At 59.4% G+C, this 25,238-nt stretch overlaps 1 protein-coding gene across 1 annotated transcript in view; it reads left to right on the forward strand.

Annotated features, from left to right (window-relative positions):
• Positions 1-23,498, forward strand: part of RAMP1 (receptor activity modifying protein 1) — a 37,957-nt gene extending 14,459 nt beyond the window's left edge. The window contains exon 3 of the mRNA XM_038574338.1: positions 22,929-23,498. Coding sequence (XP_038430266.1) covers positions 22,929-23,184 — 256 coding nt within the window. The 3' untranslated portion in view covers positions 23,185-23,498. The remainder of the gene's footprint in view (positions 1-22,928) is intronic.
• The last annotated feature ends 1,740 nt before the right edge of the window (positions 23,499-25,238 follow it).

Consider the following 25,238-nt stretch of genomic DNA (forward strand, 5'->3'; position numbering starts at 1 on the left):
ATGTGCTGGGCATTGTGCTAATCACTTAACATCTGTCATCTCCAGCACCCTCAGGAGATGGTAGGATGGTTGTAACTCCTACCTAATCTGCTCAGGGCCACATCTCTTTGGGTCCAAAGTCTCAGTTCTTGACACTCCCCAGGGACACGGGATGGCTCCCTCCTGATTCTCAGGAGAGGTGTGGGGATGCCCTGTCTTTATAGAAGTGGGAGGTGGATGACGGCCCCCAGTGGCCATCTCGGCCCCTGCCAGCATCCAGGGTACCTGGTGGGGTCTGTTTGCACTGAGATACCAAGGCTGGTACTCAAACCCAACCAGACTTTCTAGAGCCTCCTGGAGCAGAAGAGGTCTGGGGAGGCTTAGGGCAGACAAGCTTATCCAAATGATTGGGTGGAAAAGGAGAGAAGAGGGACCCGGAAGAACGACGAGGCATGGCCAGGTGTGGAGGAGCAACTGTGGATTGGCAGGAGGGCCACCGCCGACAGAACAGAGTCCCGCAGAGGACCCCAGGGTGGAGCGCCGAGAGACAGAGAGCCAGGCAGCAGGCTGGTCCCAGGGGATTCTCCAGCCTGCGGGGAGGACGGCAAGCTGGGCAGATGTCTGACAAAGGGTGCAGGTGCCGGGAAGGACCCTGCCCTGAGCCAAGTGCAGCTACGGGGCTTGTCGGTGGGGCGAAGGTGGTGCCCAGAGAGCAGGACTGGACAGTGTCTGGGGTCTGGGATCCAGCCCTGGGCTGCAGCTGTGGGTGGAGAACTCTGAAGGCAGGAGGCCAGAGGTACCCAGGGCCCGCTGCCTGAGGTCACGGCTGTCCTCGCAACTGGGTTGGGCCTGCCGGTAGCTCCGAGAGGACAGCGGGGAGCTCCGGATTGCGCTCCGAAGTCAGAGGAGACCTACCTTCCTACTGAGTGACCAATGTGAGGCCGCCAGTCTTCTGTGGGATGCACACTCCAGACGAAATGGGGAGAAATGCAGTATAGGGCACTTGGGGGCTGCTGGTGCCAGCTGGCTCTCTCCGCCCGGGCCACAGTTCCCGGGTCAGACCAGATGGAGCGGAGGGCCCTCATCGGCCCGGCTTCACTTGGGGCAGTGGCTGGAAACTCGGCTTATTTCACAGTCCTCCTGGCAGCACTGGGCATCGTTGCTCAGGGAGGGAGACCTTGAGAGCAAGCAAGGGCTGACGAGAGCGCTCAGGCCACGTTCCAGCAACAGGACAATGACCTGCCGTGGAACGGTGGGTCTGCGTGGTTTTTGCATTTCAGAGTTTGTAATGGAGCTTTTCCTGGGGCCTTGGCTGGCCAGCACAGTTCTGCATTTAAATCGATCCATGGTCCCCGGACCCTGACCCCTGCTCCTCCATCGTGCGGGTGGCTTGGGGGCTTCTCCCGAGGCTGTCTCGTTTGGGGATGCTGGGGATTTCTCAGATTCCCCGGGTGTCTGACCTGTCTCTGCACGGGGTCCCTTAGGGGCAGATGGGCTCAGCAGGGCAGAAGCACCCCCCGCCCCCACCCGGCACCAGGCCGAGCCCATGACTCCCTGGGGCTTAGCTTGTTAAACTGCAGGCCTGGTCTGCTGGTGGAAATGTAACGTCATTTAGCGTATTAACTGGGAATAGAATCTAATTTGGGGAGCAGCAGAGAACATGGGAAAATGCGTCCTCAGAAACTCTCCTCTCCAGAGACGTTCCTGCGGGTTTCAGGGCAGGAGAGAAAGAGCAGAACAGAGAAGGAGGAGGATCTCGGCTTTAAAATGATGCGTATGGGATTTTCTGTCCAAGACAAAAAGTGGGGGGTGGATTGAGTCCCGAGAGGTGGCCCAGTCCCCAAGAGGGCTCTGCAGCCCTGGGAAGTGGGGGGCAGCCCCGTGTGGTAAGTGGGGGACACGGCGGGTGTTTCGGGCACCGGCAGAGCCGCGGGGACCTCGCCCAGGGACCGCCGACCTGGCCAGGGCACCTCGGCCCCCTGCGGGCTCTGTCCCGGGCCCCTGCCCTTCCCTGTCTGCCGCTGGAACAAAGAGCCTTCTTGTGTGTCTCCCTCCAAAGTGTCAAGTCAGGAAATTCTGCAGGACTGAGCAGCAGCCCGGAGCAGCTGCCTTTGTGATGAGTCCCAACAGGAACGAGAGGGAGGCAAGCTTCTCCGGTGCCAGAGGCTCCCAGGGCAGCGGGTCCTCCGTCCACCCAAGTGGCTGAGGCCAAGGGCCGGGCCTTGCCCAGGGTGCTCGGCTTGCCCTTCCCCGGAGCCCCGGGGCCGCCTGGCATGGGGGGGCCTCCCCGACTGTCCCTCCCGCACGGCTCCCCGAGCTGGCTGCTGCTCCCTCGCCGCCTGGGCCCTGGAACCTGCCCCCTGCTCACCAGGGCTTGCCCCTTCCTGTTGGGGGGCCCCCCCGCACAGCTGCCCACTGCCCCGCCCCTCTGCCCCGCCCCCGACTGGGGGGTCCTTCAGATGTCTCCAGAGCACAGGCTCACGCCCTCCAGCCCAGGCGCACGGGAACCCTGACTTCGGGGGCCTGCAGGGAGGGGCCCAGCCTGCCCTCCGGAGCCAGCCCTCCTGCTCCCCAGCCCGGGGCCTCGGCTGGGGTGCCCCAGCCCTGCAGAGAAGAGGTGCAGACACAGCTTCTCAGGGCCGGGGCAGGTGCTCCTGGGCGAGGGTGTCTGCTGTGGCCCCCACAGCTCTCCGCACCTCCCAGCTGCTCCACGTGTACCTCCCTCTCCGGTGCTCTGGGTATGCAGACCTGGGGGTCAGGAGGTTCCCCCGAGGCTGGTGTTGGCGGAGAAGAAGGATACCTGAGCCCGGAGCCCCCGGCAGCCCGCCCCCAGCATGTGTTTGGCCAAGGCTGTGACAGGGAGGCGGCGTGGGACTCAGAGTTAGCTGGGCAGGCGGGTAGAGGAAAGCGGGGACACTTCGTGCCCTCACCCTCTGAAAGCTAGCTTCCTGAAGTCCCCGCCTAGGTGGCACCTTGGCCGAGCTGCTCTGGTGGAGAAGTGGACTGCGTGCACCACCAGGACTCCACAGCAGCCACGGAGGGAGGCGGGTCTGCAAGCGGGCTGTCCGTGGGGGCAGCGAGGGTGCCCTTGACCGTGTGTCAGGAGCCCCGCCGCTGACCTAGGGGAGCAGATGGAGGGCTGGGGCGGTGGGGCCAATGCTGTGGGAGCAGGGCGTGCTGGGGGAGGGAAGGAGGAGCTCTCGGGCTTTGAGCACCCAGATCTGTGCTCGCAGACAAGCCGGGGCTGGGGTGGAAGGCTCTGGAAATCCACTCTGCACACCATGCACCCGGATCCAGCCCCGGGCAGGCCTGTGGGGGCAGGGGGGGTCACCCACAGACCGTGGCTCACAGCCCTACGCTGCCCCAGCTGCATCACCACCACGGCTCTGGGAGGTACCCCTCTGGCTGTGCCCCACCGGCCAGGGGAGCTGTCTTCATTTTGCGGGGTTGGAAATGCTCACGGGCAGCAGCAGCATTTTGGGGCCAGCATTTCAGCTGTGTGCCTGCTCCATGGGCGGTTCTCTTGATGGTCCCCCAGGGTCGGTGGATGGCCACCTGTGAGACTGGAGGCTTTTAGGGAACAGGGGAGGAAGAGCCCCACTTCCTCCTTGAGGAAGCTTCCAGAAACGTGTGTCTGCAGAGGCCAGAAACCCAGCATCCTCTGCGGTGGGGGAGGCTGGGAGCCAGAGAGCGGGAACGCTGGTCCTCGCCCCTCCATGAGGCCTCGGCCTCCTTCACCTCCGGCCACAGCCCGGGCGCTTCTGGCCGCAGGAGAGGGCACGGGGGCTGCCCCAGACCCGCGCTGAGCAGAGCCGCGGCGCCGCGCCTGCTGTGACATCTTCCCAGCAAGTGATGAACTGGCCCCTGCAGCACCTCCTCCGGGTGAGGATGAAGCCAGGCCCGCGTGTCCTGGTGTAAAAGATCACCAGGAGGGTGACACGAAGCAGATCCTGGCTGGGAGCGGGGGTGCAGGCAGGTGGGATGCATCCTGCTGATGGGGACGCCCGCCCCCGCCTTGGACACGCCACTGCGACTCCTCGCTTCCCCACGGTGAGGAAAAACCCCAGAAACGTCCAGGCTGTGCAGACAGGAGGTGGCTGTCCAGGGAGGCGGGCCAGGCTCGCTCACATGGAGCTGTGCCGAGCCTGCTCCCAGGCGCCCCCCCGGGGCCATCCACACTGAGGGGGCAAGGAGCCCGGGTGGGAGAGTTGCGAGGTGGGGGTGCAGCACCCCGTGTGTCCGGGTGGGCGCGGCAGGGTGGGGGTCACAGCAGCTGTCCCCTCCCACTGCTCACCTTCAGCCTGGCACGCTCCCACTGCCCCCACGGTCTCCCTGGACCCAGCTGGTCACCGGCTATTCTGTCGGTGGGCGCGTTTGGAGCACGCCGGGGGCTGGCGACACCCGGGCCACCATGGGAGGGCCCTGGGGGCTGCGGTGCAGGTGGCCGTCACCTCCCCCAGGCCTATTTCAGGAGCAGCTTTCTCCCCCGGTGGCTCATAGGACTTCAGCCCTGGACACTTAGGCACAGGGTGCCCTGTGGGAGTGGGACACGCTCCAGGACGGGTGCCTTTGGGGCCTGAATTCTCTCTTCTCCCAGCTAGAAAAACGGAGGGCCCACTTTCTTAAAAGATATACTCCCTTTGAGTAGCAAGAGATGAGGTTACGCTCGCAGCTCGGGCCAGCTGGATGCAGCCCAGCTCAGTGGCGGGAAAGCCACATTAACACGTCCCGATTTTCGCAATCGTGTCACAGCGAGCCTTTGCCAGGATTTTGCTGCTATAAATGACACAGCTATGAGAACTTCTGTACGTACGGCCTTCTTTTTTTTATTAATTTCTGTGAACTGCAAATGGAATTACTACAGCACATGCTGTAAGTTCTGTGGTTCTTTTTTTTTTTTAATTTTATTTATTTATTCATGACAGGCAGAGAGAGAGAGAGAGAGAGAGACAGGCAGAGGGAGAAGCAGGCTCCGTGCAGGGAGCCCGATGCAGGACTCGATCCCGGGTCTCCAGGATCAGGCCCCGGGCCGAAGGCAGCACCAAACCGCTGAGCCAACTGGGGCTGCCCAAATTTCGTGGTTCTTGATCAGTTTTTGCCCAGTTGCCCTTGGATTCTATTTTATTACTTTATTTTATTTATCTTTTGGTGCAAAGAGGTGGTTCTATTAAAGTGTGGGGACAAGACCCGAGGGCAGAGAGAGCTGCTCTCCGGTTGCCGCTTTAAAGAATTGTACTAATTTATATAACCAGCAGCATAGGAAACGATTTATTTCCTCATATGCTCCTGAGTATTGGGTTTGTAGAGATTTTACTTTTGCAGGTTGAATGAAATGAGATTTCCACTTGTTTAACTCGCCGGCCTTTGGCGGTTAGGAAGGTGAAGCTGTTCTTCTACAATTGTTTGCGATTTCTTTTTTCTCAAGTGCACATTATCTGACCATAGCTTTAGCTCCTCATCTGTTGAGGCCTTGGGAGTATTATTAATCTTATTTTGCAAACTCTTAAACACGGTAGACGTTAGCCATTTGTCGTTTTGTTCCAAATATTTTCACGTTCCCTTTGTGTTTATTTTGGTGGTGTGTGTACTATATTAGTTATCTCATTTACACGTGTGCCCTGACTCACTCCTCGGAGGGCTGTGATTTGGGCACAGTCCTATCTGTTCCAGAAATTCAATTGTCGCAATTTCGAGGGAGTCATCTGGCCACAACATTATGTTCTGTTTCTTTTTAGCTGTTACGTGTTTTTGAAATAACACTTATCTTCTTAACCCAGTGAATATAGTTACATTAAGACATGAAATAATATTTATTTCCTTCCTACTTCAATTAGGCTAACATAATTTATTAAATAATACTTCCTGCCTCCGCTGTTGGGTTGTGCGTAGCTTCATACATACTACGTTTTGTGTGCATTAGTATCCGTTCAGGTAATTTTTACTTATATCCTGGGGCCATACCCCCCCTTCCCATCGCCGTGGCTCTATAATATTTTCTATAGTTTAGAAGACCTCATTATCTCGTAGCATGTCCAGTCTCATTCCATTTCACATTATGTTTCACTTCCTTTCTTTTTCTTTTTTTAAAAGATTTTATTTATTCATGAGACACACAGAGAGAGAGGCAGAGACACAGGCAGAGGGAAAAACAGGCTCCATGCAGGGAGCCCAATGCGCGACTCGGTCCCAGGACCCCGGGATCACAGCCTGAGCCGAAGGCAGATGCTCAACTGCGGAGTCACCCAGGGGTCCCTATATTTTACTTTCTTTGATATGTTTTCTGCCTATTTTTCCAAAAGAAGGAAGAACCATTTTGCCAAGGTCCATGAGAAGTCATATTGAGATTCTGATCGAGATGGCCCATCTCCAGTCACCGAGGGAAGTTCCGCCTGTTGGCAGGAGTCCTTCCCCAGGGAATCTCTGGCCCCTGCGTCCTCCATTCCAGAGGAATGGCCAGCAGCTGGCCTGGTGGCCTGATGGCCTGTTACCTTCAGATGCTGTCTTGTAGCAGTTAGTAAGACGCTATCACGGTGAACAGAGCTCAAGTGGGTCTCCCCTCACGTGAATCCTGCTAATTCATCGCCGCTTAAACTCCCTGGGCCTCTGCGTCCTCCCCAGCAAAATGAGTAGAAAACTATTTGCTTCATTGACATCTCCTGATCTCCCTCCGTAGACGTTTCCTTGACGTTTCAGGATTAGGGTCACATTCGCCTAATGGAATACATGCGCTTAGCTGACCAGAGGCGTCAAGGTGGGAAATCACTTACGTGACGTGATAATTATTAATTCCTTGCAAATGTGAATGAATTCATCACTGAAACCATCAGATCTGCGTGTCCGGGGGAAGGATTGCTTTTTCCAGTTTCACTATTGATGAATTCGGGGGCTACTTCGTGTTTAATGTTTGTATTTCAGTGATGTTTATTGGGTCTGTGTTCTTCACATCACTCCCTAAGACGTAATGATGTAGAATATGGCCTTGATGTTTCGTATCTTATGTGTTCAAAATTCTGTTTAATCTTTGTGTTTTTCTCACCTTTTGTTTAAATGCCGCCTCGGTCAGCAGAGGGAGATGACAAGGCCCACTTTTTAGTTCATTGTGTGCATTCTTATAGGTCTTTAGAAAACTGGCTGGGAGGGTGGGCGCCTGGGTGGCTCGGTCAGTGAAGCGTCTGCCTTCGGCTCGGGTCACGATCTCAGGGTCCTGGGGTCGAGCCCCGCGTGGGGCTCCCTGCTCAGAGGAGAGCCCGCTTCTCCCTCTCCCTCTGCTGCTCCCCCTACTTGTGCGCCCTCTCTCTCTCCTCGGTCTCAAATAAATAAATAAAATCTTAAGAAAACAGGCGACGTTTTACATAACAAGATCTTCTAAAACTTTTTTGGCTTTTAACTTACATCGTTCACTTTTCCCTCGTTTTACCATTCTGAAGAAATATTTGTTCCTTTCACGAGACAGAATTTAGATGCTTATTACATCATCATTTTTTTCCTCATTTTTTTTTTCTTAACCTAATAAAGGTATTTAAGGCCCCGTGGTTTCTCCCTGGGGACCTTCTTTGCCACATCCTTCAGGTTTTGGGGTATCTGTGTTTTCATTGTATCAGACTTTTTTTTCCTTAGGCAAGTCTATTTTCTTCTTCTTTTTTTTTTTTTAAAGATCTTATTTATTTATTCATGAGAGACACAGAGAGAGAGGCAGAGACACAGGCAGAGGGAGAAGCGGGCTCCATGCAGGGAGCCTGATGCGGGACTCGATCCCAGGACCCCAGGATCACGCCCTGGGCCGAAGGCAGATGCTCAACCCCTGAGCCACCCAGGCGCCCTGGCAAGTCTATTTTCATTCTCAAATGTTGTGTTTCTGTTTGGTTCTTATCTCTTCTTCTCTTGACAGAGTGAGAGAACACAGAGTGAAGGGTTTCTGCTTTTGTGTCTCTGTTGAGATTCTCTTGGAGATCTCGCACACGATGACCTTCTGTAAACCCACCACCGATCCTTGGAAACGAAGCTTGTTCTGTTCGTTCCACCTCATTCCCACCAAAACGGCCCCCAGCCCCGCACCGCTGCAACCCGCGCCCTTCCCATGTTTCTGACTTTCTGGGTACGCGATAACGGAGTGGGGGGTTCCTCGGGCCTGCCCGCGCTGCCGTCCCTCCGCGGCCTTTCTCTGGCAGGTTTCTCTGCACAGCTCTTGCCCGTCCCTGTAGCGTTTAGATGCCGCGTTATCCTGCGGATGTTACCGACCGGGAGCCGCGCTTACGACCCTCGGACACGTGATGGTTTTCGCCCTCCGTTATTCTTGGCCTCGCGTTAGCATCGCAACACGGGTCTGCACCGCCTGCCGTTTGCTCACGCCTCCTCGTACTCTTCTGCCGTCTCTTGCAAACAGCTTATTGCCGGATTTTGTGTTTCCACGGGGAGAGCGATGAGCCCCGTAACCGAGAAAATGACCTCGTATTTGTCCCTTGTGTTCAACCTTCAGGCACTCCGGTTTTTTGTCCCTGATCTTGATCTTTTTCCAGTGATTTCTTTTCCCTCCGTGTTGTTGAAATGGGACGTCTCTTATCTTTCAGCTGAGGCCGACTATTGGAAAACTTTTTTCACTCGAGCAGCCGTGAAATGTGAAACACAGTTCTGATTTCTGTGTTGGCTTTCTTACGTGTCAGACCGCACACTCTGGCCTCCCCTCGAGGAAAAGAACCAGAATCCCTGAGTTTTTGGATTCCTCGAATTTTGCTTTGTGTCTCTGCCTCTGTCTCTCTCTCCTGATTGATTGGAGTTAATGTTCTAAAACCTGCTTCTCCTTTCCATCCTCTATTTTGTTTTCATTTTTTCACACCGCGTGGCTCTGACTTGTGTCAGTAATAACCCTTGGTGCGATGGGGCTCTTGGCCACTCATCTTTGCAAATAGGCTCTTAATTCAAGCAGGTCTTACTATTTTTAACCCATCGTTCCCTTTTCACAGGTATCTTTTAAATTCAGGCAACTATTTCAGTAAATCCTAGAAACAAGCTGTATGATTAATAACCTTCTCAGAGTGGAAGACTTCTAGGTGGCTTTCCCACATGAGTGACAGCCTGGCAGGACGACGCATCTGTGATGAACCGCCTTGTTTTCTGAAGTTGGTGTAGCTGGTGTCCATCGTCTCTGGGTTTTTATCATGTCCTCAGAGAAGGCAGCGAGCTTGTTACTTCTGTTTTACATATGACGTCTTCTCTCCCGGGTGGTGGCTTACAGGTTGCTAGAAGCAGGGACTGGGAAGGGGCGGCCAGGCTGTGAGCCCGGAGGCCCGTGACTGCTGAGGGGCTGCCTTCCAGGAGCCTTTGGGCAGCTTCCAGGACAGACCCCCAGGCCCTGGACAGCCAAGCCCTCAGGGACATGGGCTGACACGCGGCACCAGGGCCTGACTCCCCTCCTCCAGCCTGTCCTGGTGCCGGTAGGGGGGTTTCAAGACCCCCTCCAGAAAGCCAGGTGGTCTGCAGGTCCTTGTGACGTGTATTTCTCTGTTTGCATCCTCCCCAGGGTGCTGGGCTTGCTCTGTGGTGTCAGCTTTGTCCCAGGCCAAGTGAGAATCACAGAGACGCAGCTGTGGCTGGAAGCTTCTCCCTTGATGTGGGGCACAGCAGCTTCCCTTCCTGGGTGAGCACGTGTTCGCAGGGAGGTGAGCCAAAGTATTGCCAGGCCAGGCCAGGGGTGGGCCCTGATTGTGGTTCTTCTTCAGAAAGTTAGGGGAGGGCACGTTGGTGCCATGAAGGAGTTCAGAGGATTGAGGATTTCTCAGGGGCCACAGCCCCATAGGGTTTAGGCCTCGGGACCTGCCTGCACCTCCTTCCAGCACTGTGGCTGCTGGGGAGCCCCTGTTTCTCCCTCAGCATAAGCCCCAGTAGCAGGGGAGACTGGCCCCCCAGCTCCAACCCTCCACCCGGTGTCAGGTTCACCCACAGGAAGCTGGCAAGCCCTCCTTGTCGGCCGGCATGGCCTTCTGCCCAGAGTGAGGACAGGGCACAGAGAAGCCACAGCCCTGAACCCTCACCTGGTGGTTCGGTCAGCTGCCTGGAGGTCACCTTCACGGGACCCTGGAGGAATCTAGGCTCCCCCTGAGCCACTCGGCTGGCCCTGACGGAGTCATGCCCCCTTCACTGCCTGAGCGATGTCTTCATGGGCCAGGAAACCAACGGCCGGCTGCAGAGCCCGCTCCCTGACCCCGTGCCGGACCTCCTCACCTGATGCAGAAAGCCAGACCTGAGCCCGCGGCTGGCCTCTCTGCCCCCTGAAGACGGGCCCGGGCTTTAACCTGCAGTCATGCCCGCCTTTCCCGGGGCACCAGCGGGGTGTGTGCCTCAGTTTCCCAGTTGTCATTTCTGGCCCCGTGGCAGCCCCTCCTCCATGTTGAGCCCACGGGTGCTGTGCTCCAGCCCCCCAGCCCGGGTTTCATTCCATGGAGCAGGCCCGGGGTGGTCATGCTTTGCGCTCCTGTCCCACCAGCCTGCCATCCTGCACAGGTGACAGTGCACGCGGGGTGTCTCTGGCATTTTCTGGCACTTGTTCTGTGCCAGGTGCATGTGAGGGTCCACGTGTGAGGGTCTTGTGCTGGCAGGTCTCAGCGGCCCCATCAAGTCAGGAGAGAGACAGAGGCCAAGCATTCCCTCCTTCCCTCGACCCCACCCCCTCCAGGGGTTCCAGGAGACAGATGGCACCTGGCCCCCCAGGTCTTCCAGGCCAGAGGCAGGGGCTCCCCGACGGCTGTGAGGTCCCGATAGCCAGGGGCCATGTGTACATGGAGCGGGGACCGTGGAGGGGGCTTCTCAGCCTCGCCGGCAGCCAGGGACCGCTGTGCCCCTCTGACAGGGGAAGGCACCGCGCTCAGTGCTCACCACCAGGCAGACAGCACGGTGTAGAATGTTCCACGGCCCTGCCCGTCCCCGTCCTCTCAGAGTCGCCCTGAGCTCTGAATTCAGTAGGACTGGGGCAGCAGGGGCACAGATGGCAGGGGCTGCCTGGAGGAGACAGTGAGTGGGTGGCATGTGGCGGGGGAGCCAGTGCAGGGGCCCCTGCGGGGGGGGGGGGGGGCGGAGTGGGGTCCCTGCAGAGAGTGACAGAGGGTCTCCGGGGCAGGATGGGCGGAGAGCAACAGGACCAGGGTGGGTGGGAGGGCAAAGCCCCTCCCTCCGGTGGCCTGCGTAGCTTCACAAGGATACTGTCCCCGGGTGTCGGTGTCCATGTATAGCTCCCTGGCTGTCCACCTAATCTCGGGCCTCAGACACAGGCACACCGCGTGAGGTGGGAGTGGCACCCCGCCTCCCCAGACCTGGTGTCTGCACGGAGGGTCCCAGACCTTCCCAGGGGGTGACAGGAGGACCAGGACGGGGGCACAGCTCACTGATCCCCGAAGCTCCCTGGGTTTCTGAGACGCCTGCTGAGTTTTACAGCTGCAGCTTCATCTCCCTGAGCTCAGGGCCCGGAGCCTGGTTCTTGCCCCAGCCTGTTCGCCTGCCCGGTGGGCCCTCTCCATGGGGAGCCTGCGTCGGCGGCACCCCGGGTCATGTGTCTGGTGCCAAAGCAGGCTGCGCACGGAGCCAGGAATGGATTTAAAAACCTCTGCTTCCCCCCGGTGTGAGCAGAGGCACCAGAAGCTTCCAGGCACAGAGCCATAGGTCGGGAGCAGTGGAGGGAGGCTAGGCCAGGCCCTGGGTGGGGACGGGGCGGCCAGGCTGCCTCCTCCCCACAAGGGGCTTCTGGGGGCAAGCAGGGGAGGCAGCTGCTACGTGGAAGAGCAGACATGGGACCCCTGAGCCACCCCCCCCCCCCCCACTGCCCCACTCGGGTCACCCACATGGACCATCTCCACAGCTTCCTTTCCGTAAGGATCGGACGGGAAGGCCGGCTCCTGAAGCTGCTTCGAGGAGGAGCATGTCCGTGGGACGTGTCCTAGCGCCTGCTGTCCTGCGAAGAACAGAGCCAGACCGTCAGCCCTGGTGCCCTCGGCTGCGGGGGGCGTGTGGTCCTCCACCCCAACCTGAGTGGGTCCCTGCTGTGCATGCCCACAGCTCCCTGGATGGCTCCCGTGGGGGTGTCCATCGCCCCCTGGCCCCCACTAGGTCCCGGCTCTGACGCCTGTGGGTGTGTCTGTGCAGGCTCTGCCCGTCGAGGAAGCCGGGGGCTGGTGAGGAGCTAGAGCTGTGTGTGCAGACCCCGGCGAGGAAGAGGTTCAAGCCATGCTGTGGCCTGACTGGTGCCAAGCTCAGGAAACCAGGGCAGGGCCTAGAGCCACCCGGTGCGGTGGCAAAGCTCTGGCCACCAAACTCTGCGTAAACCTTCCAGAAACAGGAAAACGCTGGTCTTCCTCTGTTGATCGTGGTTGCTTTGACTGGGGCTTCCCCGCTGGGCCTGGGGTGTGGGGCCTCCTTGTGCGTTGGCTCCCTGGTCTCCAGCTGGGCCCCGGGGGGTCTTCTAGGTGGAGATGCCACAGCCCAGACGCCGAGTCTCTTGCCCAAGGACACACCGCGCAGCTTGGCGGGTCGTATCCTGCACGGGGCGGCTGGTCGGGGCGGAGCTGAAGGGAGCCGAGCCACGCACCCTGCCTGGAGGAGGGGACGCTCCTCCCCGTCCCACACGTGGCCCCACGCGTGGCCATGGCCCCACACATTGCTTCCAGGTGGCCCCAAGCAGCCTGGACGCAGAGCTGAAGAATCTTCCCAGGGGGCCTCCTCCCTGCGCCCCCGAAGTGCTGCTCCGGGTTCCAGGCCCAAGGGTAGGCTCCGGGGCTAGCACAGGAGCACTGGACTGCGGGTCTGGGGGCCTTGGGGCCGCTGCGGACCCCGTATCCAGGCAGGGCCCCTCCGTCCACCTGGCGCCCCAGGGCAGCCCAGGCTGGGAGGAGCAGTGCCCTCCAGCACCTCTCCCTCCCTGCCCCGGCTCGGGGTCCGGGGGCCCGGAGTCGCCCTGTGCACGCAGGGGCCAGGCGTCCACAGGGAAGCGAGAGGGAGGGGGTGCCCTGCCCTCCCCGCGGCACAGTCCGGCGGGAGCCAGCCAGCCAATGTGCAGCTGCAATTGGATGAAGAGGGATGGGGTGAGAGGAGAGGAGGGGCGCCACGGGGCCCCGAGGCCTCGGCGGGCCGTGTACCAGGAGCGCCAGGCCTGAGGCCTGACTTTGAGGAAACGAGTCCACAGGCGGGGGCCTGGGGGCGGGGAGGCTCGGGGGGAGAGCCCAGGGCCCCCTCCACGCTGCCGGACAAGCAGGGGGGAAGCAGCCACTCCTCTGCAGAAGAGGAACCGTGAAACCCTTTCCGGCCGAGGGGCCGGGGCGCAGGCTGTCCCCGAGTAGGTCTCGAGAAGCAGCCGCACCCCGAACGTGTGAGGGGCAGGTCAGGCTCCCCAGGCTGAGCGTCTGCCACGTGCTGTTGGGGTGGGAGTGGGGGGCAGTCCCCGGGGGCCGTGTCCGTGCTGTGTGGCAGGGCGATGCCCCCCGACAGCCTCCTCCGGGGCCAGCGCCCGCGAGCCGCAGTGGAATGACCCCAGACCCCCTTCCTGCCGTTCTTCCCCTGGAAACGTCTCGGGGGGCGGGAGAGCAGGCTGGCTTCAGGCCAGGACAAGGGAAGCCAGAGGCCCAGCGGGGCGGGAAGGGGGCCCGGCCGAGGAGGCCCCAGAGGCTGTCCCGTTGGCCGGAGTGCCCGGTCTGCCCGGCTCCCCCTGCCCACCTGCTCCGTAGGAGCTGCCGCGCGTCCTGGACGGGCTGCGGGTGGTTCTGAGGAACGGCTGCCTCCTTGCTGTCGACAAGCCGGCCCGTTTCCATCTGCCTTCCTCTTCTTCCCCGGAGCCCTCCCGGGGCCGTTTGTTCTCTCTTCTGTCCATAATCGTCACTTTCTGAGAGAGTGTGGGCGCCCGGTGCTCGGGGAGGTGCGGGGCAGCCGGGGAGCTGGCCCACGGGCGCGACGTGCCTATTACCTCCTCCATCAGCCGGCCTGTGTGGGAAGCCCGTCGCCTTGTCTCGGGTCTTTTTTGGCCGGAGCGTTGGTGGGACCTGGTGGTCTGTGCAGGTGAATGCTGCGGGCCGCCCCCCGCGGACACGGGTTCGCCAGGACGTCCGGGGTCCCTGTGTGCAACATCAGGAGATAAACTGCCGTGGAAGCCTTGAGTCTGCGTGAACAGTCACGCTAACGTCAAAGCTGCCTTGTCTGGGCGCTGCTGTAGGTCGGAGCCATGGGGTGTCGTCGGAGCCCTGGGGTGACGGGGTCTGTGTGACCTGCCTGGGTAGGGAGGGCTCGACGGTGCACGCTCCAGCCTGGCCGCTCCGGCGGCGAACCGCAGGCGTGTGGAGCGAGTGCAGGTGCACGGCTGGCCCAGCAGCCCCGGAGCCACGCCGCCCGCTCCCCGGGCCCAGCACGTCCCCGGGCCGATGCCCATGAAGCATGTTTTTGATCATTCACAAGACTTCCCTGTGTCTCCCCCAGCATCAAGGAAAACAAAAGCTGCCCTGTGCGCTGGCCCCCGGCGCGCCTGCCCACGGTCCTGCCCACGGTCCGCAGGAGAAGCAGGGCACGTGGGCGTGGTAGCCCCCGCCAGGGCCCCGGCCCCTCCTGTCTGTGGGCAGAGGCCCCTTGCAGGGATGAGCGGGCCTGGCACGCACGCCAAGCCTCATGCAGGCCAGGCCCGGCCCCTGCGTGGCTTTCTGTCACCAGAGGAAGTAGCCCCGGCAGCGGCCGGCCCCGCCCTGCCTTGGAAAGGCTCCGCGTGACAACCCGGTCTCGGGTGGGAGCCCCGACACCCGAGGCGGAAGCCGCAGGGGAGCAGACCGACCTGACCGCTTGGCGGATTCCGGCCTGGAATGAAAATGCCCCCCGGGTTCCCGTGGTCCGCGGACGTGTGCCAAGGGCGCGGGAGAGGGTTTTATCCCATTAAGAAAAGAACCTCTTCGTGGACTCACGGGGTTGTTTCTTTTCCATCAGAAACAAGTGTTGAATTTTATCAAATGCCTCCTCGGCGTGCACTGAGACGGCCCCATGTCACTCCCCACTGGCAGCTTGGAGTGTGATTTTGTCGCTAGTTTGAAGCTTTCCTGAACTAAACCTGGCTCCAGGGTGTTCTGTGCGCCCGGCTTCAGCCTGCTGGCATCCTCCTGGCACTTCCGTGTGTGTTTACGGGTGCGGGGAGGCCATCTGCGCAGGCTGTGGCTCCGGCCGGCCTTGCCACCTCCAGGGGGTGCAGATCAGGGTTTTGTTAACTCTTTAAAGAACCTGGGGAGCCGCTCGCCTGCTCCTCTGAGCTCCAGGATTTGAAAGAACTGCCTGAGTCTAGCACCTCCTTTTTTTTTTTTTAAAGATTTTATTTATTTATTTATTCATGAAAGACACACAGAGAGAGGCAGAGACACAGGCAGAGGGAGAAGCAGGCTCTGTGCAGGGAGCCCGGCGCGGGACTCGATCCCAGGACCCCGAGGTCATGCCCTGGGCGGAAGGCAGATGCTCAACCACTGAGCCACCCGATCCCCTTACCTTTTAAGAGTAGTATTGCTCTTGCGTTATAATCATCGCATGTGAGCAAACCATCAAGTTCGCGTTTGACCTCAAGGTCCTACGAGCGATGTGACATTAATTTCTAGAGATGTGATCTTTTTTTAATTTCTCCCTTTCTTACTAATTTCTACTTTTTAATATTGTAGTCCAAGAATACTGGCATAGAATTTCCATTTGGGGAATGTGTCATTTTTCTTTGTTGTCTAAATAGTGGCCTTTGAACAGGCTGTTGATTCTCTGTGGAGCAGACACTTCACGTGCAGTCACTGAATCCGGCTTATTCACTTTATGCTGGTTCTAAGCTGCTTAGCCCTGAAAGGGGTGTTCAGGTCTCCGACGTGACAGTGTGGTCGACTCCATCTGGCATGACGCGCATCCGCGGGCTCTCCGTGTACCGTGGGGCTCTCAAAACACCATCGGGTGTGCACTTGCTCTGCACCGGGCCAGGCCACGCTGCTAAGGCTGCCCCTGCTGTGGGCCTCCTGGCCCATCTTCACTCTCCCTCCAGCGCTGGCTCCCCTTGGCCTTTGAGGTGACCCCAGTGAGCAGGGTAAGTGGGATTTTATCTTCATCTTACGCGGTTCCCGACCTCATGGAGTTTGCAGGCTAGTTGTCGAGACCCACAGCAAGCAAATCACAGTACAAAGTGAGACGTCTGTGAGGGGAACCCCACTTTACCGGGAGGCCAGCAGGCCTTTTTGAGGCAGTGACATTTGAGGGATGAGCAGAGGTCGGCCTTGTGGAGATGGGGTTAAGAGCCTTCCAAGTAGAAAGAGCGGCATGTGCAAAGATCCTGAGGTAGACGCATCGACCGGCACAGCTAGCAGGCCCGTGAGAAGGAGAGGACGTGCTTGAGGGTGGGGGCCACACCAGGGCTTTGAGTTCAGCCCAGGGGAGCATTGAAGGTGTGAAGCAAGGTGCTAAGATGTGGGCGGCAGACGGGGGCCGGGGGGTGGGCAGGGGTGAGGCAGCCAGTAGTGGACTGCGCGCAGCGGTGCAGGGGAGAGGAAAGCAGGGAGGGCTTCGATGGCCGCCCCCGACGAAGCCGAGAGGCGGGCCCCAGAGTGGTGGGAGGAGAAGAGGTGCAGAGAGGCCAAGGCCCCGCCCAAACTTAGCACAGAAAAGTGGAAGCTGGTGTTAGCAATGTGGGTTGTGATAACCCACCGAGACACGTCACTTCTTCCTGTCCTGGGCAGACCCCTCTGGAGGAGTGTGGACGGCACATGGGCCACGCAGGGTCTCCTGGGGGCTGGGGCAGGGCCAACCTGGAAGCAGGTGTGTTGGCCGCCGATGTGGACAGGTCCCCGCTGCACGTGGGGATGGGGAAGGTCACCGCCGGCCCAGGGGGCAGGGAGCCTGCAGCATGTGGACGCCCCACCCTCGTAGGGGGGCGGAGGGAGGACAGGGGAGCCTCAGGGTGCGGCAGGCCAGGCTGCTGATGGAGGGGAGGGCCCAGGAGCCCAAGGGAGGGCCTGCCCCCCGCCCAGGCTGCAGGGGAGGAGGCGGCGGGCAGGAAAAGCGTCCTATCCCGGGGGGGGGACACCAAGGGGAGGCAGGGCCCCGGAGCGGGGGGGGGCTCTGGTGGCCTTGCCCTTCCTGACCGGCGGCCGTGGGGGTGCCGGGAGCCCGCAGGAGAAGGTGCACACGGAGGGAGGCCTGTCCAAGCCGTGTCTCACCAGCATCCAGCCGTTGGCTGTTTCTCATAATTACAAATCTGCAGCGAGCGTCTCCTTACGTTACTTTTGTCTACACTTGATGTTATTAATTTGGGATAATCCCCCAGAAACAGAATTACGGGGCCAAAGGGTATCCCCGACCGTGAGGGCATCGACCTGTAGGGCCAAGCGGCTTTGCGGAAAACGTCCACCAGTTTATCTCCTGTTAGCGATGACACGAGTGCCTGCGTCATTTCACTACGCCTTCGCCAGCGCCGAGCGGTCTTACGCTTAGAGCTGGATGTCTGCTGCTTTTCTTTTTAATCTCAAGATTGACCTTCTCAGACCCGCATTGGTTGTTTGTATCTGCAGAGGAGCTGCTTCACCAGGAGCACCGCGGGCAGCTCTGTGTCTGCGTCTTGCACCCACCCACACACCTCGCCAGCTCCCTGGAAGCCTCCCCGCAGGTCCGCTGGCGTGTTGACAGGCCCCCCCCCCCCCCCCCGTCAGCCTGGCGGTCACGTCCCCGTCGGCCGCTGGGACTGCCAGGCCGCCACCTCCCCTCCCCACGGCCGCGTGCAGAGCCGCGGGAGCCACGAGTGGTGCATGGCCCCGGGCAGGTGGAGGCGGAGCCTGATGCAGGTGGACTCAGCCTAAGTCCAAGAGTGGTTCCTCCTCAGGTGTTGGAGGGCCCGGACGCACGCTGCCTGGTCGACTTTTGGTCGAGTTTATAGAACAAGAAGCGCCTACTTGACGAGCCACACACCAGCTGTCTGGGAAGAAGCGATGAGATAATCTCCACTTATTGGGCACCTGCTGTATGTTGGGCCTTGACCTCGTTTAACTTGACCCACCCCGTAACCCTGCCGGGTGGTCTCCCATTTGACTCTAAAGAGGCCCGGGCTCGCTCGCACAGGGGACATGCGATTCAGACCGGGGCCCTGAGATCCCCAGGATCGCTCACGGTAAGCGGTGGAGCTGGGATTTGAATCCAGGTCTGTGGGTGTCAGGGCCCAGGCTCAGGTCCCCCGCATCAGGGCCGGTCAGACCTAGTTGAGGGGACACCACGGTTGTCCCCAGAGCAGACAGTGTGCCTGGGGCATCAGTGGGCATCGGCCCTCTTGTCAACATGCATCATAGGGCCCTTGACTTGGGACCCAAACTTATTGGAAACTCCCACCATAGCGTTCGGGAACATTCCAAGAAAAGTTTGCTTAAGGACCCAAAATAGAAAGTCTCAGCTAAAAAAAAAAAAAAAAAAAAAAAAAATGGATAATTGCTTGGTTACATGAGAATTGAAAATGGAGGGTTAGGGGAAGAATATTTGTCATGATTATTTTGGGCCCTTCAATCAGTTCGACGTTCTTCTCAAGAGAAGAATGTACGCTGAGGGAAATTCTCTTATCACACCCTTGCTGACAGGGCTCAAAATATTTATTGAAAGTCTCAGCTGTCACTTCTGTATAAATAAACAGGATATGGATGGCCGACTGCCTGTTGGAGATATTTTTAGACGAGGGTGGCTCTGCAGACTGGAGGGATAATGTTTCAAGGAGAAAGCGCCCGATCCCAGAATAGTCCCCTTCAGGCCCAGCGCCTGCGTGGCCTGCGCGTGGGACCTGTGAGTCCCCGTTCCCTGGGTCAGGGCCTCCTCCCCGTCCTGCTGGGCCAGCCCGGAGAGGGCGGCACCTCTTCCCAGAGACATCCCAGCCCCATGCCTCAGGCGCAGAGGATGAGGGACCGTGTTTGGGATCAGGGTCTGTCACTGGTCCCGCTGTGAACACCGCAAGTTAGGCGGGTCTGGTGGACCTGAGGCGGAGGAAAAGACAGCCACTGGGACCAGCGCTTGTCACCCGTATCCCTGTGGCTGGCCAACAACCGGCCCAGGAGGCTGGGCTTCGGGGTTTAACAACGTGCGACACATCCAGCTCTTACCTGTGCCAGGCACCTGATGTATGCTAGTGAGGCCCGGCCGGTCACGTGCCTCTTTCCGCTTCTGTTTTTACTTGAAACACAAGTCCTTGTTCACTTGGGAAAAGCGTGCACCCCAGGAGGGCACGGGTCCCACACACGCCTGCTGCTGGGGCCTCATGCACCCCACGCACTCTCCCACATGGAGTGAGGGGGGGCCCGCGGTCCCCGTGCACTCAGAGAGGGACCCAGAGAGCAGCCAGGGCAAGAAAAACAGTGACTTAGTGATTTATTCTTTTTTAAAAGACTTTATTTATTTATTCATGAGGGACACAGAGAGAGGGGCAGAGACACAGGCAGAGGGAGAAGCAGGCTTCCCTGCGGGGGGCCCGATGCGGGACTCGATCCCGGGACCCTGGGGTGACGCCCTGGGCCGAAGGCAGATGCTCAACCACTGAGTCATCCAGGCTCCCCTGATTTAGTGGTTTAGAGGCCATATAACAGGAGTGGTGGTAAGGAGGGTAAGGGGCCCAGGGGTGCTGGAGACCCCCGCCTCTTCCATGCAGCCTTTCCAAGCCTCCGTGGGTAGCTTGTTGATCTGTGGCCTCTGCTTCCAAAGTCACGTGTGAAAGCTATTTTTGCTGGGATCCTGGGCAGACGGGGCTGTGTTCCTGCCACTGCTGCCAATACTTCGTCACCCCATTGTCCCCCGGCCTGCACAGTCTCTGGTAAGAAGTCTGCTGACATCCTATCATTGCTCCTCCCTAGGTGTCTTTTGTCTCCACAGACCCTGTGGATTTTTTTTTTTTTTTTTTGACCCTGGAATTTTTTCTCTTGGATTTTCTTTTTTTTTTTAATTTTTTATTTATTTATGATAGTCACAGAGAGAGAGAGAGGCGCAGAGACACAGGCAGAGGGAGAAGCAGGCTCCATGCACCGGGAGCCCGATGCGGGATTCGATCCCGGGTCTACCAGGATTGCGCCCTGGGCCAAAGGCAGGCGCCAAACCGCTGCAACACCCAGGGATCCCTTCTTTTTTTCCTTTATCTTTGGTGTTCAGCTGCTTGTTTGAACTTGACGTGTCTAGGTGGTGGTTTCTCAGCTGTTGCCGTTGCCTTGGTGTTTGCCCTCGTTTGGGGTTCTCTGACTTCTTGGGTGTGCAATCTGATATCTGGCTGTTTGGGGAAAATTTTTTCAGCTATTATCTCTTCAACTATTGCTTCCACCCCATTTCTTCTCCCCCTTCTGGGACGCAGAGTACAAGTTGGAGCTGAGACCATTGACAGTGTTATTCATACACCACCGGGATGCTCTCTTTTTTTTTTTTCCTCTTTGTGTTTCTGTTTGAGTAATTTCTACTGACCCACCTTCAGGTTCACTGATTCATTGCTCAGATGTCAGGTCTGCCGAAGAGCCCGTCAAAGGAATTCTCTTCGATACTGAGACTTGGCTTTATTTCTAGCATTTCTCTTTGGCTTTTGTGAGCGTGCATCTCCGCGGAAACTCCCTGTTGCTGTATGTCATCTGGCTTCTCCGCCTGGACCCTTTATCACACTCATCTGTTTGGTAGTCCCAGCATCTCCGTCATCCCAGACTCTGATTCTGTTCGTGGATTTATCTCTTGACAAGGGGTTGCTTGGTTTCTGTTGCTTTTCAATGAAAAGCTCGTAATTCTGTACTGAATACTGAACTTTCGTGTAGAGGACAGCAGAGCCTGGGGTAACTAGTGTTCCTATCTGGAAATGGGTGGCCTCTTCTGCAAGGCTGTTAGGGTGGGATTTGAGTCCATCTTGTCGGGACTTACTGAGCTGGGTTTGGGGCTTGTGGCTGCCGTGGTTACCTTCAGAGCACCACAGGCCTCCCTACCTCAGGCAGCGGCTGCCATTGCCTTGTGCTCGGGGCCGGGACTGGTGAAGTGTCCTCAGTGCAGCGTCCCACCCCACATGCCTGTGCCCCAGACCGTGTCTCTCTCCACCTTGTCTGGGCAGCAACGGCTCCTGCTTGTTATTCCATGCCAGGTCCGTATGAGCTCAGACAGGCCCTGTGTCTCCTGGTGGCCAAGCCCTGCCCTGTACCTGTGGGGTCTTGGCTGGCAGATCCCTGCCCCTCTCCCACTGACAGGAGACCTCTCTTTGGTATCATGCAGGGTCCTAGGCCCAGGATGCATTCCTGCTGCTCTCCCAAGGGAGAAGAGTCTTTCCCTGTCCTTCTGCGGGCCACAGAGCATCTTGCTCGTGCCCTGGGGCCGACAGGCTGACCATCCCTCTGTCAGCTGCTTAAGGGGTTTGCTTCCCAGGAGATACAGGGCTGAGAACGTCGGAGGGGCTAGGGTCTGTTTGCCACCATTCACTGCTCTTCCTCCAGCCGTCTAAGGCTCTGCAAAGTATTCAAGGAACGTGTGGTGTTTGGGCCTGGCCCCAAGCGGAGCTCATCTGCTCGCCCCTCATCTTTCTCATGAGCACCCACTGGAGCCTCATGGGAAAAACGGGTGAGTCACAAAACCGCCAGCGTGTCTGGGGCCCCAGAAATTCCAGGCTGACCTTGTAGCCCACAGTTGGCCTCTGGCAGCGTGTTAGAAGTGGATTTCTCCTCACGACTGGTATGGCGGCTGTGTCTTGTTCCCACGCTCTGCCCCAGGTGGGCCGTCCCTGCGTAGCTTCTCCTTGAGATAAGTCACGTCACTGCTTTGCAGCCTCTGCTCTCTGATGGACTCCACGGAACAAACCCTTCCGTAGTTTCTCTGGCGTTTTTTGTTATCGTTCAGGTAAGAGCAACACTCTTTTCAGCAGAGGGTTCTTCTGCAGTTTCCAGAAGCAGAAGCGACTCACCTACTACATTTTAATTTCCCCCAGGGTTGAATCTTGAGTTATTAAAAAGTGACTTATCTCAGAGTATTAACCATAGAACCACCGTATCCGGCAATTATGCTTCGGGGTGTACGCCCAAAAGAATTGGAAGCAGGGTCCTCTATGCTCAGGGAAATAAACCTGTCACAAAGAGACAAAGATTCTGTGATCCCACTCACGCGAGGTCCCTAGGGCAGGTCACACTCAGAGACAAAAAATGTGGAATGGTGGGTGGGGAAGAGGGGGATGGGAAATCAGAGTTTCCTGGGGACAGAGTTTCTTTTTGGAAAGATGAGAAAGTTATGGAGACGGACGGTGCTGGCGGCCGCACAACAGTGTGAATGTATTTAATGCCACGGACCTGTACACGTAAAAATGGTTAAAATAGTAAAATAACATTGTTATTTAAATTTTACCACAATTAAAAAAAGAGTAAAACCGATTTACCGGTGCCTGCCCATGTCAAGTACTCTTCGCTGCCCTGGCATTACAGAGGTGGACAGAAGAGACCAGGTCCCTGTCGTCGTGGCACTTACAGCCAATAAATAATATAAATACGTCACTCTGTACAATGAGGGGTGACGAGCACTGTGGGAGCGCCAGTGCGGGTGAAAGGATGGGGCCCGGGAGATAAGGCCTCAGGGGGAGTCCTACCTCCTAGGCTGAGGGGTGTGCATGGGGTGAGGGGGGCGGACAGCAAGGGGCTGGAGAGGCCGCGGATCTGGGCACCGATGGCCTGTTGACCCAGGCCGCCGTCCGTCCCCCTTTTCGGCTTCCCTTGCATGTGGCATCCCGGTCCCTGGAATCCCAGAAGCGGGGAGGGACACCCCTAAGGCCCAGCTCACCCTCGACATCTGGGGAGCCCCCACAACACTGTCGAGAGTCTCCCCCTCCTGGAGCAGGGCCGCTGCCGTCGGGCCTGGACGTCCAGGGTGCTCGGCACGGTGGGGGCACAGGGTGAGGAGCCCCGCGGGGTCCTGCCTCGGGCCCCTGCCCGCCGCGGGCTGATGAGCGGCCTTCCCATCCGCAGGAGCTACGGGGAGCTCACGGACTGCACCCGGCACGTGGCGGACCAGCTGGACTGCTTCTGGCCGAACGCCGCCGTGGACAAGTTCTTTGTCGCCGTGCACCAGCGCTACTTCAGAAACTGCCCCGCGTCCGGCAGGGCCGTGCGTGACCCGCCCCGGAGCATCCTGTGCCCCTTCATCGTGGTGCCCATCCTGGTGACCCTGCTGGTGACGATGCTGGTGGTGTGGAGGAGCAAGCGCCCCGAGGGCATCGTGTAGGCCAGGGGGTGGCCTCCCGCCGAGGGGGAGCCCTGGCCCGGCCTGGGGACAGCCGCTGCGCCCTCACGGCAGAGCCGGGCCCCGTCCCCGTACTTCTCCCCGGAAGGGTCGTCAGGAGTTCGGTGTTAACCTGAGAGCCCCTGGCTGGGGGTAGAAGTGACTGGGGGGGAGCCCAGGTGCTGGGGGCACAGGAGCATCGCTGGCTCTGTTCCCGGGGAGGGTCCCCGGCTCTGCCTCCCAGTGTTCCAACCTCAGGCCGGACTGTGGCCAAGTAGTTTGTGATTAAAAGGCCGTCCTCGTCCTCGTGCCTCGTGCTCGGAGGTGGCAGCGTCTTTATTTCTGGGGGCGGGGCTGAGAGAGGCGGCGGGAGACACACTCGCCCACCGGGCTCCACGGGGCTTCGGGAGGGGTGACGGACGGCCGAGCCCCGAGTGGCCGCAGGTGCCCCCGCCCCCGTCACCTCAGCGCAGGTGCTAGGACCGCGGCTCACAGGCCGGGGGAGGCGCCTCCTCGGTGCCCCACCAGCCGTCGGGGCGGCGCGCACCTCCCACCGGCTGTCTCCCGGCCCCTGCTCTCTCGCTCACTATTTTTTTTCAAACTCTGCTTACGACCGCCTTCCAGAAGGTTCTGAATCCCCAAAGGGAGCTTCGGCCGCTTCCTCCCCACGTCTTCTGAGTCCAGGCCTCTCCTCTGAGGTCCCGGCAGCCTCCACCCCGCCCTGCCCCTCCAGGACCGGACCCACGCCCGTCCACACCCGCGGCCTCGGCCTCTGCCCCGCGGGCCCCCCCACCCAGGCCCTGGGCCCGGCCGTTACCCTGGGATCTTCAGGGGCACCCAGCACCCCGCTCAGCTGAGCAGACCCCGCCCCGTGTCGGCCCCTCCCTGGCACCCAGGCCTCTGGTCCGCGAGCGGCCTCCGCGACGGCCGTCCTCAAGCCTCTGCGCCGAGCCACACCTGGCAGGAAAGGAGCCCCGGCCGCCCCGACGGCAGGTCGCCGCCTCAAGGACCAACGGGCTGCGCGGGCTGCGGCGTCGGGGCCGCGGGAGCTGGGAGGACACGGCGGTGGGCTGTGCTGGCCCTTGTCCCCCGGGGAAGCCGAGGCGCGGGCACGTCGGGGCGAGGGCCCGGGGCAGGAGGCAGGAGTCCCCGGGGCGCGGGATGGCCCAGATCTCGGGAGCAGCAGGTGGCGGGGAGCGGGCGCTGCGGGCCCGAGGGGGTCTCCATAGACACCGTCACCGAGAGCAAAGGCGACAGGTGCCACGGGGCGGGGGACAGCCCAGCCTGACCTCGCCAGTCAGCGGTCCCGACCTCAGTTACTCTGCCGAAGGCCCCGGCCTCGTAAGCCCGCGGTCCCGCTCCCCTCAGGGCTGCCCAGGGGCCATCCTCACTGGGTCCCTCTGGCCCAGGTCACACCCCTGGAGGCAGGGCCCCGGGTCCCCAGCTGCCGGGGCGGCCCCGTCGTCCTCAGGCCCACGCAGCCACTGCCTCACCGGGGACAAGGCCCCCTCTTCATCCGCACTGCTCTGCTGGCCTGAGGGGTGTGCGCGGTGTGTCTCTGAGGTATGTGTGGGCGGGGATGGTGCGTGGGTGCGTGGGTGTGAGAAGTGGATGTGTGGTGTTTGTGTACTCTGTGTGCATTTGTGGTACATCTGTGGCGTGTGTGAGGTGTGGGGGGTGCGGTGTGTATGTGGTGTGTGTGGTATGTGGCCCGTGGGATGTGAGTGGGGGGTGCAGTGTGTGTGGTGTGGAGATGTAGGTATATAGTGTGTGTGTGGTACGGGTGTCTGGTGTGATGTGTGACGCGTGTGCGTGTGTGTATGTGAGGTATGTGTGGATGGGTGTGTTGTGTGAAATTTGAGTATGTGTTGTGTGTGTGGTTTTGTTGTGGGGCTGTGAGGTGGATGTGGGGGTGTACGGTGCATGTGGTGTGTATGTGATGTGAGTGCGTGGGTATATGGGAGGTGTGTGTGGTTTGTGTGTATATGAGGGGATGTGGGGGGATGTAGATCTGAGGTGTGTGGTATGGGGGGGTGGTATATGTGTGCATAATGTGA

This window comes from Canis lupus, chromosome 25 (assembly GCF_011100685.1).
Source record: "Canis lupus familiaris isolate Mischka breed German Shepherd chromosome 25, alternate assembly UU_Cfam_GSD_1.0, whole genome shotgun sequence".
In the NCBI taxonomy this organism is placed as follows: domain Eukaryota; kingdom Metazoa; phylum Chordata; class Mammalia; order Carnivora; family Canidae; genus Canis; species Canis lupus.